Below are 15540 nucleotides of genomic sequence, written 5' to 3' on the forward strand. Positions count from 1 at the left end.
ACCACGGCAAAATCATGTTGCGAGAAATTGTGTTTTTTTTGTGTAAAAATCGAACATAGGTATTGTTTGACCCTTCTCTTACCCTGATGAGAGGAGGGAGAGGGGGAGCTGAGACATCAAAATTGGACACCAGGCGCTGCATCTCATCAGCAACGGTACACACGCTTTTTGCTGTGAACCTCTAATTCAATCGTGGTCGAAATGGCGAGGGCTCTCTATCTCGCCCCCGTTGTTACACATGCTAAGTGTTGCATAGTTGACAGTTTTTAACCGTGCAGAGGTTTGCTTATGACGTCGTAGGTCAGTGACCTGACCTGGCCTGAAAATTGAGTTGGTTTCACAATTTCGAAAGATCTGTCTTGCATCAAAGTTCGAGTAGGTACGTATGCTGGATTTCAGCTCCTATTGATCAATTTATGCTAAAGCGTCTCTTTTGTACTATAAAACATCAGCGCCCACCCGTAAGTACATACATGCACATATATAGCCAAAGAAGCCAATAACTGCCGAGCCGGTTATTGCTCCGATTGAGCGGCATTACACTGCTGCGTACTGTCATAGCCCCATATCAATATAGTTCTTTGGCTACGGGGAGGTGGGTCACGGGGTCAGCCTGTCCCGTCTCAGCCGTCACTGCACAACCGTCTGTGCTCCCCCGCTGACCCCGCCGCATACAGGTCATTGCGCGCTGATCACCTCCATTCCTGACGGCCCAATCTGTCGCGCCGCGGGGCACTGCTCTGCGGCGCCGGCCGTGTGTCAGGTACCCCCGTATTGACCGGCGTTTTTCCCCGCGGCGGCGGCGGCCGGGTCGAGGTCGCCGAGGCGCTGTGACGTCACTACGGCGGCGCCCGGCGCCCGGCGCGCGGCGGCCACTGTAGCGCTATCGATCGGCCGGCTATCAGTGGCAACATGGCCGCAGCCGGCGCACACCTGTGAGAGGCGCGCTGCCGCCCGCTCCGCCGCACCCAGTCGCCGCGCCAGCCATGGCACCGGCTGGCCGGACCGCGGTCCTCATCGCCGGCTGTGTGCTCTGTTTGGTCACCACCAGCACTGGATCCAGAGGTGAGAGACTGAGACTGATCAGAGGGATCGCTAGACTGAGAGACGAGTGGAAACGCGCGGTCCTCAGCCCACAGTTCTCAGGGTCACCGCCGACGGAGCCCGGGTCGTGTGTGTTTTAGTGTGTGTATAAAGTGCACGTGCACTGTATTCATTGACCCTTACCATGCTAGAGTGACCGTAATGCGTCTGGGTGAACTCCATACGGCACTACCGGCCCTGGCGGACCGTCCAGCCTCCTCTCTCAGCCACTCAGCCCGCTGACAGCTCACCGCGTTTCACGGTCACCACGCAGTGTCCTTCAGGCCTGTGCAACATGTGTTTAATCTGCTCGCTCCGTGACCTGACCCAGGTCACCGCTCAGCAGTGGAGCCATGATCGTGACGGTGTGTCCGACCACGTCAACTGGGCCTTTGTTTACGCACGGTGGAGTGAGGTCCCGTCATTTGAGAGCAATTGGTATGCGGGTCAGTAGTGTCAGTGAGGCACGCTGTTGTTTGACAGGAAGGCATGGTGCCGCCCCGCATATTGCGTGTGTTTATCCTGGCCTTGACCTTGGGCATTGCGACATACGGAAAGTTTGCTCTATTGCAAAATTTGAAAACTGGACAAGATAGAATTAAAACAAATCGATTTTTATTTGAGTGAATTGTGAGGTTCTGATATCTCGACTGATTCTACATAGATATGGGATTTTCTTGCGTTGAAAATTGAGATTCTCCAAGGTGAAAATTTTTCACAAGTACCGGACAGGTATAAGTAGTTCTTTCTTTACCTGTATATTAAGCTTTTATTGTAAATGGTTTTTAATCCAGGGAACATGCGAGTATTTCACGGTTGCATTCCGATGGTTACAAACAGGCAGCAAAAGGCATTGAGTTGGTGAAACTTAGAAGCACCTCATGTTATTACATACAAATGAAGCATTAAAAAGTAGGAGTGGATTCATAACATGATCATTAACGGTAGCAAAATTGAACAGAAGGAAACACGCGATTGATAAATTCAAAATATATTTAGATAGGTATACAGCGACTGCTAATATTATCTGACTCAGTAAGCAAGGCTCCTTGAACCAGAATATTTGTATGTCGTCTTGAATATATTTGGAATGTCTCTGTGGTAATTGGTTGATAAGTGAGGTGGCAACAAGCTCAGACTGCCGGACTAAGCCACAGAGCTATATTTACATTATTATCTAACCTGTCATTGGATTCTCAGCATTTCCTGTAAGATGTCCTTTACTTTTTGACTGTCAATGCTCACGTATTTACAAAACTTGTATTCGACTTCCGTCCCATAAAAATTCCAATATTTCTCATATTATAAATGCCCTCAAGCTTTCCTTTCCTTCCAATGTCATTTGTGTCAGACAAGTGTGCATTTCTTTTTCAACATACGAAATACTAAATCGAGGCTGTCGTTTCATGCGGACGAGATGATGGGGTAAACCTACTCAGATCTTTAAAAACAGTCCGATCATATACCGGTCATTAGGTTGCAACGCACACGATCTGTGATCATCAAAGCATATCATTTGTCCTCTTGACCAATGATTGGAGAGATGAAATCCCCGCCTGGCTCAAGTTATTGATGATGTATTCAGGATAGGCCATTTGCACACAGCTCTGCCTACATCATTTCCTGACTTTCAGACAAGTCAGCTTCAAACCTGTTTCACTGCTCAGCCTTTAGCATTCATGCCGGCATGCCGCGCTGGTTGGCCTTTGGAGAACTGCCAGTGGCCATCCAAGTCACGTTCATTTCACTTGGTCCGAATGTGATTTGATTTGCCAGGCGGTAGACCTAATTTTGGATGGCTTTTCTGATCATTTACTTTCATTGATTTTCAATCTTGTCTTGCGCAAGCCTCGCCTCTGCTGACGCTGAAGCTAATACAGTAGGCAGTATGCACACATGCCGTCCAACTGTGAACCACGGCAACGAAAATCTGCTGCTTATTAGCACATACATTGCACATAGATATACCAACATTTTATCTCCATCATATCTATCACTAGTCACTACACTAGATTGTTAGCAACACACTACATATCCGTGTTATCGCGGCGTATCCATGGCCGTGGCTGAATAAACAAGAACATCAACCATGCACACACTGCGGTAAAAAACCTGACGAGGCGGTGTCGGAAGCTGACATCCTAAGCCGGCGGCTTCGCTGCCTGTCCGTCCGGCTGTCTCGGGAAGCTCATTATCATTAGTGTGCGGTCACCTGAGACGGCCGGGGGATGCGCAACGACCGGAAGGTCAGAGGTCGACACATGTGCCCCGCAGCGGTGCGCTGAACGACAATAAACTGCCCCGGAGACGGAGGTCAATAGGGCTCCGATTGAATGGTGTGTCCTGGGGGACCACGACGGCGGTCTTTCTTGTCACATCCGTTCAGAAGTTTGCTGGGCCTCGATGCTGAGTTTGGGCATATTGGCCCAGGAGGGATACGAACTAATAAGTTTTACTATACGAAAATGCAGCCCAATAACTTGTTTTTTTTTTCGCTGTGGAGGTGGAACATGAAAGTCTCTTGCAGGATGAGGAGCCGTGCTGACTTTACTTTTTACCTAAAATGGTGACCCAGTGAACTGACCAGAGACCCATTTTACATAATAGAGCGTTGGTAAGTTTTCCTGGTGGCGCTTCGCTTCTATAACTACATCTCATAATTCAGCAAAATCCAGAACAAAAAAGCTGAGTTCCACCACCCTACAATGCGAGTCGTTTTTTCAAATGTTTATACTAAATACTGCAGCAATGCCGTAACAAAATCACAAAAACACTAAATAAAACAGCTTTCTCCATGCGCGGTCGGTCCCTTCTCATCCTGGAACCTCGAGCGCTGACGTGAAGGTATGCTGTTCCGCAGTACACCTCTGTAATGCGGTGCAGCATGCGCCAAACCAACCGCAACCGCGGCGCCTTGAAGAACGGATAGCCAGCCTGGGACCGTTCAGGCTGTGTTTGCTCCAATAAGCTCGAACCCTGATCACTTCAAAGTTCTTTCCAAAGTCGGATCAGTGCTAAATGGAATGGGATTGGAGATCAGGCACGGGGTGGTCTCGGCAAACACTCAATCCGAGAGATAAGATGGTCCTGGAAATGAAATTCGCGGTTATATAATCTTTGAAAAACTCTGCCATCTTCTTCAGCAGTCACTGAGAATCGTTTGCCAGTGTTTGTCTTGTTTTATTTTAGAAATAAGTTTATCTCACTTTGGTTAACTGACATCACTGCATAATCTAGTTATAATCGCTTGACCCTGCGTCATGAGGGATATGCTGGTCCTCTTGCCCATCCTGCGCCTTGACATATCCAGTATCTACTCATTCTAGTTCTAGTTATTCGTAAGTCATGCGTTACTTTATGGCGACGCTGTTGAATAACGTCTAACAGCTCGTTAAGCCAGTTTGCAAGCAATACTGCATAGCGTTGCAAGAAATAAAGGAGACCCCTAATGCTATAGTTATGCTGATGATATAAGCATCATCGGTTATATGACACTTGAACTAAACACTCTGACAAACTCACTGACGCTTACTTTGTTTCTTTCAGATGCATCTCCTCTGAAATCACTACAAACGGAAGAGGGAAACATCGATGACTTGATATACAGGATAGAACAGCTCCAAGAACAAAAGGTAAGTTGAAAACTCCACTTCAACTCTCTTGTGTTCTAGTACTTGAGTGTATCTGGACAGTCAGCAGTGGGTCAATGATGCTCGTTTCAATCGACCTCTGGAAATCAATAATCGTCCTTGTTTACTCTGTTTTGGAGTTGCTACAGTTGAATTATTTGGTCCTGATCGATAACGTTCGGTTTGTTTTTCGTGTATTTTATGGGAAGAATTAGTTCAAGATAATGTTCAAGTGCCAATTCTGTGCTCAATGAGTTAACATTGATCCCACATAGGCACCCAAGTCAAAATATAATCCAAGACTCAAAACGCAGAGTGAGTGTTTGGCCGTCAGCTCGCATTGTATTTGCCTAGCGGGTCGACCCCAACTTCTGTGACAAATTGATCCTCGATGAGCGTGCACGTGAGCCATCGGGGACCCTAGGTCTCCGCCTGGGGTCCCAGCCAATATCCCTCATCAACTTCGCTGAGTGCGTGTCGGTTCACTTTATGGCAACGCCGGGTGGCATTTGCATGACGGCAATATTCCCATAAACATCATTATCTACAAGCACCGACTATAACCAGCCCAAGCAAGCCCTCGACTGGAGGCTATTCTGGACCACATCAGACGTTGGTCTGATCCGCCTGCCGCGTAGCCTGGTAGCTGAAGTAATAGACTGCAGGGACCGGGTAGCTGAGTGGGCTGCACTACATTTCCCTGCACTGAGCCGAGAACAATGAGCCGAGCTCTGAGCAGCCAGACGCGTGGAGGGTGCACTGACCGACGGCTGCCACTCTCTCCGGAGCTCTGAGACAGAGTGGCGGAGAGAACTGAGCTTCTGAGATCTCAGGAACTGGGTGAATGGCAGTGAATAGGGCTGGTGCGGTGATAGTGGTGGAGAACAGGACGTCTCAAGGAAATTAATTATGAAACAGAATGGAAAAGATAAGTGTCGAGATGGAGGGGTGAAAGGAACAAGGCTTATCTAGGTAAAAGAAGTGGTTAGGAATTTGGTTGGGCTGGATAGTGATTAGTTGAAGAAGAGATGTGACCTGGTAAAAGAAAATATGGAAGTGGTCTGGGACGAGAATCGAGTCTGCGAAATGACGCTAAATATACTGGCAAGAGTGTCATTGCTATCATAAAACATAATCATTCGACACAGTTTAGCATGCCTTCACCTTGCTGATGAGGTAACTTTGACATCTTGGAGGATCACTTCCCGTGCAGAATGTAATCAATTCTGAAAAGACAGGTCATTAAGTTTCGCTGTTATGTGGCAGGGGCATTCCACGTCAAATCAAACACCGAAATCCGTCATCCCCTTCGATTTTTCTGAAAATTTGTAGGCAGACTGGGCATGGTTCAAAACTGAGTTACGTACAATATTTTCGAAATTTGATAAAGTATCGCTGAGATATAGGTCATCGAATATAGCCAAAAATGCCACACATCAATTTTTTAAATGTCTATAACTCTGGTTCCTTTTCTGGTATCAAAATGATATTAACAGGGTCTTGTAGGCAATTGATAAGGCTTTGATTTTTAATTATAAAATTAAATTGAAGTGACCTTGAAATGTATTTGACCTTGAATTAAAACAGAAAAAATTAAATAGCAAAAAACACGTCACCTTCGATTCGGGTAATTTTTACATATTATGTCCGTCACAATGTTCCTAACCATCTGTGAAAAAAATTGGAGTGGGCCATTCATAACTCTCGCGGCAAACGCCGTTTTCATGCATCAACATCACGCAACCGCGCGTGACCTTGAAAGAGAGAGTCAAGACATGCTTGCTTGTGTACACTTTCTGAAATGAATGATTGCTGATTAGTGATATCCCAAACTCTGCGAGAATGGAAATACATAGTCATCGTAGTCAAGCATTCAAGTTCCATAGTAAAAGTGTCTCAGGCAAACGGTATTTTGCGGTGAATTTTGAGCCGTGTGGAAATGCATCATGAAGCCAAAAATTCAACGAAAACATTATCACGCAACGATATCTTCACGTCTTTTTATCTTCACTATACGAAAGAATATACATTTTTGAGTATGTATGGGGAATTTCTAGTTGATCCAATACTAAACATGGCAGTTAGAGACCTGCTAAGAGTAACATGTCGCCGGCTGAGGCGGGATCGGCCGACGCGGGAAACGCAGCAATCACAATTTTGTGTTTACACGTTCATATTTCAATTGTTTACCAACCGATTTTCAAAATTCTTACACCATAAGATTGCCTGTACATTTCTTAGTCTTCTCACAAAATTTGACGCGAATCGAACGATCTCAGCGGTAAGGAGCGCGATGTAAAGACGGAACCGTTCCGTGCCGTCCCGGCACAGTCTACAATTCAGGCGGTGGCTAGCGGTCGGCGCCGGCTGCCGAGTCGCCGCGTCGCCGCGGCGACAGGATGTTCACTTTACACCGCTATTACTAGACCAGTTGTGAACCGATTTTCTTCTTGCTTGCACGATGAGATGTGCAATTCAATTTTGGACAGGTAGCTATAATTAATTTCGCATTAATACTATGAGATATTGGCGAAAAACAGGAGGGGTGGGGCGAAATTCACTCTTCCCCCTCCACTGCGCGTGCTAACATACGTTTGCATATGTGCCATTTTCTTCAAAACTTATGAATGGCCCACTCTAATTTTTTCACAGGTTGTTAAGCATATGGTAGGCAATAAAATATATGAAAATTAGCCAAATCGAAGGTGACGTGTTTTTTGCTATTTCAATTTTTGTGCTTAAGAACAGAGTTAAGCAAATTTCAAGGTCATATATTTAAGTAGGTGCAATTCTAAACAAATGCTTAAAAAATTACCTAAACAGTAAGGTTTATTTCATTCAAATCAAACAAGTACAACCAAAGTTATGGTCGTTCAAAAATATAAAGATGCAACATTTTGTAAAAATTCGATGCCCTATATTTGGAAGACCTGTGGTCAGAATGTGCAAAAAAACATCAATGTAATGTTCGGGGCGACACAGGAACTCGCTCACAAATTTATAATGAAATCGCTGATGGTAAGGTGCAAAACAGCCGATTTTTGTTTGATTTGACGTGGAATGCCCCGGCAACAAACGTATCTCCGATAGACAGAGCAGGAGTTTCTTTGTGTCTGAGCGGACACGTCCTGTCGGCAGCGACGGGCGGTCGATGGTGACATCCGGCAGGCTGAAGAGCGTCGCCCCCCCCCCGCACGAGCCCCCCCCCCCACCTGCAGGAGCGTGGATGGGGGGGGGGGGGGTACTGGGGGGGGGGGGGGGGAGCTCGCCTGCGGGCACATAGAGACGTGGGCAGTGAGCAGTGGTCACAGCCACCGCCGCCGGCCGCCAGCCTCTCATGCCGCGCATACTAAGGGCGAGAACTTCTGTAGAGTCGGCTTAAGACGCCTGCCAGACAGCCGCTGAAAGGTCACTCCTGGAATAGAGACCGTTACCGAGTCCCCACATCCCTGGCACCTGCTGGAATTGATATAAGAAAATATATACAGGAATATCCCTGGATTCGACATTTTGATAAGGTAGCATTTGTGCTACTTCGATGAGGTACTCATGTTGAGAGCTAGGATTTAAATATGAAAACTTGTCGTTAAATTGAGAAATACGCTACCACTGAGATGGAATAGATGTGATTGAATTCGACCGTTTCCTAGATGTCAATTGACACCTCGCAAAGTTCCTAGCACGGTCACTGGATTAATCAAAGCAAACGTGAGTACATATTGCATAAGATGTTTCAGACAGCCACATGGGTGTAACTTTGTATGCAAGTCGACGTGGAGAGCTGCACAGTGCACACCAACCTTCAATTCGGTGTGAATTTTCCATACCAGCTTCGTGGCTCTCTGCTATTCATGCTTCTCCTATGCGCATACTTTTTCATTTTATGCTTTTCGAAAAAAATGAAAAGGAAAGAGCGTGAACCATAACTGCCTTAGGGAGGAACAGCATGGATTAGTAGTAGCGACAACATATACTTTGCCTTCATATCGTATAGCACCTAAATGTTTGCTATGGTTGGGGATCTCATATCAACCTATTTCACATTCACTGTATGCATTCGTGAAAACAGATCAACTCTACCTCTTCTCAGTCGGAAGTTCTGCTCGATTTTCCCGGTACTACTTTCTGTCGGACGTGGACTGCGCGCGGATGAACCCGACCTCAGCTCCCCCACCCGCCCCCATGGATGCCGGTTCCACCAGCGGAGGGGACGGGACTCGGGCCGGCTAATGTCAACACTGGCCGGCGCCCGGGAGGCGACGGAGGCCCGCTGCCGCCGGCCCGCTCACCGCGGGTGTCGTGGCGGACGGCGGGCCAGACGCGCCAGGGGAGGAGGAGAGGGCTGCGGCTATCAGCCGGCCGCCTCGGACGCTGGGGTTCTACCCCGCCGTGTAGAGCGTCCACAAACCCAAGTCAGGACTAACACCAAGTATGACCGGGAACAGCTGCTGGCAGTCCGCAGACTGCTCTGCAGGGACGACGCGACTAGTGACGTCACCGAGAGGATCAGGCTCAGCCTACCTCGTCTGTCTCACCTGATCCGCCGTACCAGAGCTCACGCACACCAATCAATCAGTGTCGTATGTGGGTCCGGCCGGCAGCACCGCGCGACGACCTGCGCACCAGAGCCCAGTCACAGAACCCTCACTCTACCGGCCCGACTCACCATCTCGGAAACCCGCCGGCTCACAAAGACAGCAAACACCGGTCTTTTGATCGGCGTTTTGAACATTCAAAGCCTGAAGCCAAAACTACTAGAACTCACCGAAGAACTAAACCGTCACGATTTCGACGCCTGCCTCCTGGCCGAGACCTGGCTGCGCCCTTCTACTCCAAATCGACTTCTCGTGATTCCCGGCTACTCTCTCAGCCGAGTCGACCGACCAGACGGCAGCGGCTACGGCGGGGTCGCCATACTGTCAAAAACGGATATGAAAACTGTGACCATCAAACCGAGCACATCCCCGCACCCCGGCAGTCTCCTGGAAACTCGGTGGATGTTGTTCAAGCTCGAACGAAATCGCCAGTTAATTGTATGCTCTGTGTACCGGCCGCCCCGACAGACCGATGCCGCTCTGCGAGCGGACTTTTCGGACCTCGAGACGCAGTTACAGCGTGTATTAATTGATTTTCCCAAGATTCCATTTATGATCTGTGGCGATTTAAACTGTGATATGTTGAAGGAGGAGAGTTTTCGTGCGCGTGTACACCTCAGTGACTTTTTATCAAATTATTCTCTTGAGCAGCTTGTAACCGTTCCAACGTACACTTCCGGCTCGTTGCTAGACGTCTGTATGATTAAAGATAGAGAGCTTGTGCGCGATTGCTCCGCATCCTTTTGCCATTTCAGCCCACACAAACTCCTTCGTGTGTCTATTAACGTTCCGAAACAACGCAAAAATCCTACAGTTGTTCAATCCCGCTCGATCAACCGTATAGATGTCGATGCCCTGAACTCTGACCTGATGTTTGCCGATTGGGAGGGCGTGTTTAGTGCCACGAACGTAAGTGACCAGTGGGATGCTTTCCTGACCGAATTTCTGCCGATTTTTGACGATCACGCACCTATAAAGAATATTACCATCCGTAATCCTACAGCACCACCAGTTACCCCCGCCACACTTAAAATCATGGATCAACGTCGTACCGCGTTACAGCAGTTCGGTAGAAAGTCGGAGGTTTACAAAGACTTAAACCGAACTGTCCGGGCCGCAGTGCGACGAGACCGACGCGGCGAACTTCACAGAGAGATTAGTGGGCGGGGTCCCAACAAGGTGTGGAAAAGTATTAGGTCGGTTGTGGCTGGTAAGAAAGACGGACCTAGTGTTCAACCTGATGTATCGGCTGACGTTTTAAATTCTTTTTTCGTCTCTGTGGGTCCCCGCGTTGCTACAGAGATCCGTGACCAAAATCCAGTTGTTGAGCAAATTGGCCGTTTGCCGCGTGTCGTAACCGGTAGATTTAAGCCCAGACCTATCTCTCTCGGTGAACTCGGTCACACAGTTTTCAATATGCGCAATTCTGCCGCCTGTGCGTCTGATGGCGTCTGCATTCGCATGCTGAAAACTGCTTTCCCATCTATCGGTGACGTTATCCTTCACATCATTAACACCTGCATCTCAAGGTCCGATATCCCCTTTCATTGGAAACACTCTATAGTTCACCCCATCTTCAAGTCTGGAAACCCATCTGATCCCACTAATTTTCGACCTATCTCCTTAGTACCTGTCATTATGAAGGTGGTCGAGCGAGTCATTCACAAACAGCTCTATCGCTATCTCTCCCAAAACCATCTTCTGGCCAATACCCAGCACGGTTTCCGACCCCGGCACTCAACTGAGACGGCACTTCTGTCCGTCAGTGACCAAATCCTGGCCGCCACCGATAGGGGGGATGTCTCTATGCTATGCCTTATTGATTTAAGCAAATGTTTTGATGTCATCAACCATGAGTTATTACTCGCTAAATTGGCAATGCACGGCATAGAGACATCCTGGTTCGCCGCTTATCTCCAGGGTCACACACAGAGTGTGTCATTGAAGGACGAGTCCGGTCGCCAGGTATTATCACAACCTCTCCCCAACTCTATGGGCGTCTTTCAAGGCTCGGCACTTGGTCCCTTACTCTTCACGGTATTTTCCAATGATCTATCACTTTATTCTGAGGATGCAGCAGTCTTCCAGTACGCTGATGATACTCAATTGTTGGTGAGTGGCCCTTTAAACGACCTTAGGGGACTCATCTCGCGCTTGGAAGCGTCACTGGCGTCTCTCGACCATTGGTTCAGTGCAAATGCTCTAAAAGTAAACACTGCTAAAACTCAGCTCATGGTTTTCGGCAGTCGGCAAAATTTGAGAAGCATACCTGCTTTCACCGTTTCTTTTCGCGACACCAAACTAGTGCCATGCAAGCAGGTGGGCAACCTGGGCGTTATCTTCGACGGCACCCTGTCCTGGGACGCGCATGTGTCCGAGCTCAGTCGCCGGTGCACGGGTCTCCTAATTGGCCTCTCCCATGTCCGCCACTATCTCCCCGACGGTGTCACCAAGACACTAGTGGTGGCTCTCGTCATGTCACGGATCCAGTACTGTTTCTCCGTATTTGGTAATGGTAGCCAAAAGAACTTCGATCGCATTCAGAAAATTCTTAACTTTGCCGCTAGAGTCATTTTCGGTCGCCGTAAATTTGATCATGTCTCCCATCTCCGGGACCAACTCGGCTGGATGGCACCTAAAACAATGGCTGAATACCATACCCTTATCACGGCGCACAAGGCCATCCAGAGAGGTGAACCCGAGGAGATTGCGACCCTATTTTCCAAAAATTCCCAAACACGAGCAAGGTCTACCCGCCAAGACCACCTCTTCCACTTACCGCGACCCCGACTAGAGACCGGAAAACGTAGATTCGCCTACCGTGCCGCGGCGCTCCTAAATACTCTCCCCCTCGAGCTAACGCAGTTGCCTCCAGCCAGATTTGCCCGTGCTGTAAAAAAGGGGCTTAAGCCTAGCCAGAGTAGCCATAGTAGCTAGCCTCATGACTCTTGGACTATGAAAGGCAAACGAGTCTGTGTGTATAGTTACGAACGCGGCGTCGTGCGGGTTACACCAAGTATGTGTGTGTTCGGCGTTCGCGTTGTGTATTTCGTATCCGTAAGTGTGTGCGTTTTCTTGTGTAGGTATTTCTTGTGTTATCTTTTACCAGCTCGGACTCGGAGTGTAATCGCCACGCCGATTGTGGATTGCTCTTGATTGTCAATACATACATACATACATACATACGGTTACACCCCTGATGCTTACACTCAACGTTGACTTTCAACAATTCTACATTTATGTGGACAGTAAATTTAATCCGCGACCATTCAAGCTTCAATATTCCCTTGCACATAATAATGGTATGATAAAGCACAGATTTTACGTTTTAAGCGAAATTACAGGCCAGTAGCTGGCGAGTGGCAGCTTGCTGCTCATCATTAGGTTTTGATGGGGTATTCATGTGCAAAAATATAGTTCTCTTACTTCTATTCAATTTCGATCTAACTTTCATGACCCTCTTGAATATCAACGTTGGTTAGCATGTAGAATTGGCTGAATTTTGATACTGCGCCGAATTCATGCGATTCAATGACGAATCACTTAGGTATGGTATGTTGCGAAGCAATGTATTTGTAAGCGATGAGGCACACAAATCGTGAAAGCAAATATTCTGGATTTATGTATTGGTAAGCATTCCTTCAAGACTGATCGACGTCATGGAAACCAGTGACCAAGACCAATAGCTCAAAATTTGGTCATGAATTCTTTGTCTCAGTTTTGTCTAAGTTTTGATCTAAGTTTGACTAGGTTCAGAGTCTTATTTAGCTCATTATTAGGCAGCTATGTACTGTGTAGCCTGATAAGATAGAATGGCGTTTAAGCAATGCAAAATTTATCTTGCAATGCTTATAACAGCATAAGTTCATGGAGCCCTGTATACTCTTGGGCATTACATGATTGAATCAGAGGGAAGCCTATAAATACAGAAGCTCTAAAGTGGTACAGGGACCTGGGATTTATGGGTCGCAAGGAAATTTCCTGATTCGACCTCATCACTCCCCCGGGGGAGTAGTACGACTCCTTAATCTAGTATAATGGTCTCAGAGTTATGGCGTCGGCAGTGTCACTGGCTCCTTATGCCTCTGACCTGCCACTACGAACGTCCGTCATCGTAACGCAATACCTACTCTTAATTCCGTCATCATATCTCTCAAAAGTTGTCGTGGTAACATGATGTCAGACCGTAAAGCCCTGGAATTGTATTGCCATGACTATTGCTCACCCCAGACGGTCGGAATACCCCTATCTCCTCATCATCGCAACACCTCATCCCTTGCAGCCTCACATCGTAACGTCAAGTCTTCATCATAACTCATGACTCACTCATAACTCATAACATCATCATAACTCTTATGGCTCCACGGGCTACAGCTCGTATTCGTAGCTTCAAGTCCTCCCTGCTCATTGCGCCATCAGAACTCCTATGTCCCCCATAGCGCGCCCTCATAATTATTATGTCCCACAGTGTAACAACGTAACTGGGGCATTCCACGTCAAGTGGGACAAAAAATGATCATTTTGAACCTCACCTCCTCCGATTTTTGCGAAACTTTGTGAACCTAGTCATCTATATGTGAAAAGAAAGGAGACATTTTTTTTTTGTCAAGATATGACGTCACGTCTCCGAGATACACGTCATCAAACATTGACTTAGGCAAGGCACATTATCATTTTTAAAGCGTCATAACTATTGAAGTTTTAGACATATCACCACGAGACAAAGTGTGAAATGGAGTGAATAGATCAGGCTTTCATTTGAGGATAACAATATTGACGTAATTAACTAATTAGTGAACTTAATTAAAATTCAAAAAATAAATTTTGATTTTCTGAAAAATGGGTACCCTTCGATTTTGCTCATTTTTACATATTTTATCCTCCTATACATTAGCTACATCATATAAAAAATCCAGAATGGGCCGACGTCTACGTAACTGTCTTTTGGACTTTGTAATGTCTGGGGCTCGCGTGTTTCGTTTTAGCAACCAAGGAGAGGCGCTACCCGGAGATGCTTCTTTCTACCCCAAACTAAAGCAAACCTAACCTGACCTGACGTGACCTGACCTAATCTAACACGCGTAAATATGTACAGCCCTCACGGCAGTTGCCGACTGGCCAAATGCTACCTAGATAGGTGCGAACATTAGCCCTCACGACAGTTGCCGGCTGGCCAGATGCTACTTAAAAAATGAATGCGTGTTAAAACACTTCAGGGCTTAGGCTGACCGGCCGCGAGCCAGCGACCTTTAGCTTTCGAGGTGGGTACACTCGGCACACTTACTACTAAGCCACGAAGATAACTGGTCATCGTAAGCCAGTTTTTTAATGATGAAATTGGGTATTCTCCGGGCAGCGCCTTTCTTTGGTTGCAAAAAGGAAATACGCCTGACTCTCCCAGCGCTAGGGGAGAAAGGCCCGGTTTAGCCAAAAAAGGTATTAGAAAAACGGAATTTGAATTGTAGGTGGGGCGATGGGGAACTTTATCGTGTTCCAATTTCATGGTCCTAGATCAATATCTTCAAGATCAAATGAGGTTAAACGTGATCAAATTTGCTATAGTGACTATTTTGCGTTTATACGCCCATAGCTCTAAGAGTTACTGGCCGATTTTTCTATTTCTTCCTTTATACGACATTTGTAGTGTTATGAGAATCTCTAGTTAATCTTACCATAACTTTGGCAGTAAGTGGCCTGCTAAGAGTAAGATGGCGCCGGCAGAGGCGGGGATCGGCCGACGCGGGAAACGTTTCAGTCACAGCTTGTGTTTGCACCCTAATACCTCAATTTTTACTAGTTGATTTTCGTATTTATTTGAACATTAGATTGCCTGTACATTTTTAAGCCTTCACACAAAATTTGACACGAATCGATCATAATCAGCGGTAAGAAGCGAGGTGCAAAGATGGAACCGTCCCGCGCCGGCACAGTCTACCATTCAGGCGGCAACGGCCGGCGCCGGCCGCCAAGCCGCTCCGCCAGGAATGTTTGACTTTACACCGCTATTACTAGAAAAGTTGTGGACCGATTTACCTATTGCTTGCACGGGAGGATTTGCAATTCAATTCTGGACAGATACTGAAAGTTTGACGTTAATATGATAATTATGGCGTGAGTTATTGGTGATAAACAGGTGGAGTTAGCGAAATCGGCCTCTTCCACCGCCCGTGCTACGTTGCACTACTTGTTGCTATATCATCCAAAGTTATCGTTGGCCCACTCTAATTTTCTCA

The 15540-nt window shown here is 47.1% G+C and overlaps 1 protein-coding gene across 1 annotated transcript in view; it reads left to right on the plus strand.

Annotated features, from left to right (window-relative positions):
- Positions 1-795: 795 nt before the first annotated feature.
- The window catches only part of LOC122370946 (protein cab-1-like), a 44148-nt gene continuing 29403 nt past the window's right edge, over positions 796-15540 (plus strand). Inside the window, exons 1-2 of the mRNA XM_043346936.1 lie at positions 796-1065; positions 4630-4715. Coding sequence (XP_043202871.1) covers positions 987-1065; positions 4630-4715 — 165 coding nt within the window. The 5' untranslated portion in view covers positions 796-986. The remainder of the gene's footprint in view (positions 1066-4629; positions 4716-15540) is intronic.

Source organism: Amphibalanus amphitrite, unplaced genomic scaffold (assembly GCF_019059575.1).
Source record: "Amphibalanus amphitrite isolate SeventyFive unplaced genomic scaffold, NRLGWU_Aamphi_draft 001188F_arrow, whole genome shotgun sequence".
In the NCBI taxonomy this organism is placed as follows: Eukaryota; Metazoa; Arthropoda; class Thecostraca; order Balanomorpha; family Balanidae; genus Amphibalanus; species Amphibalanus amphitrite.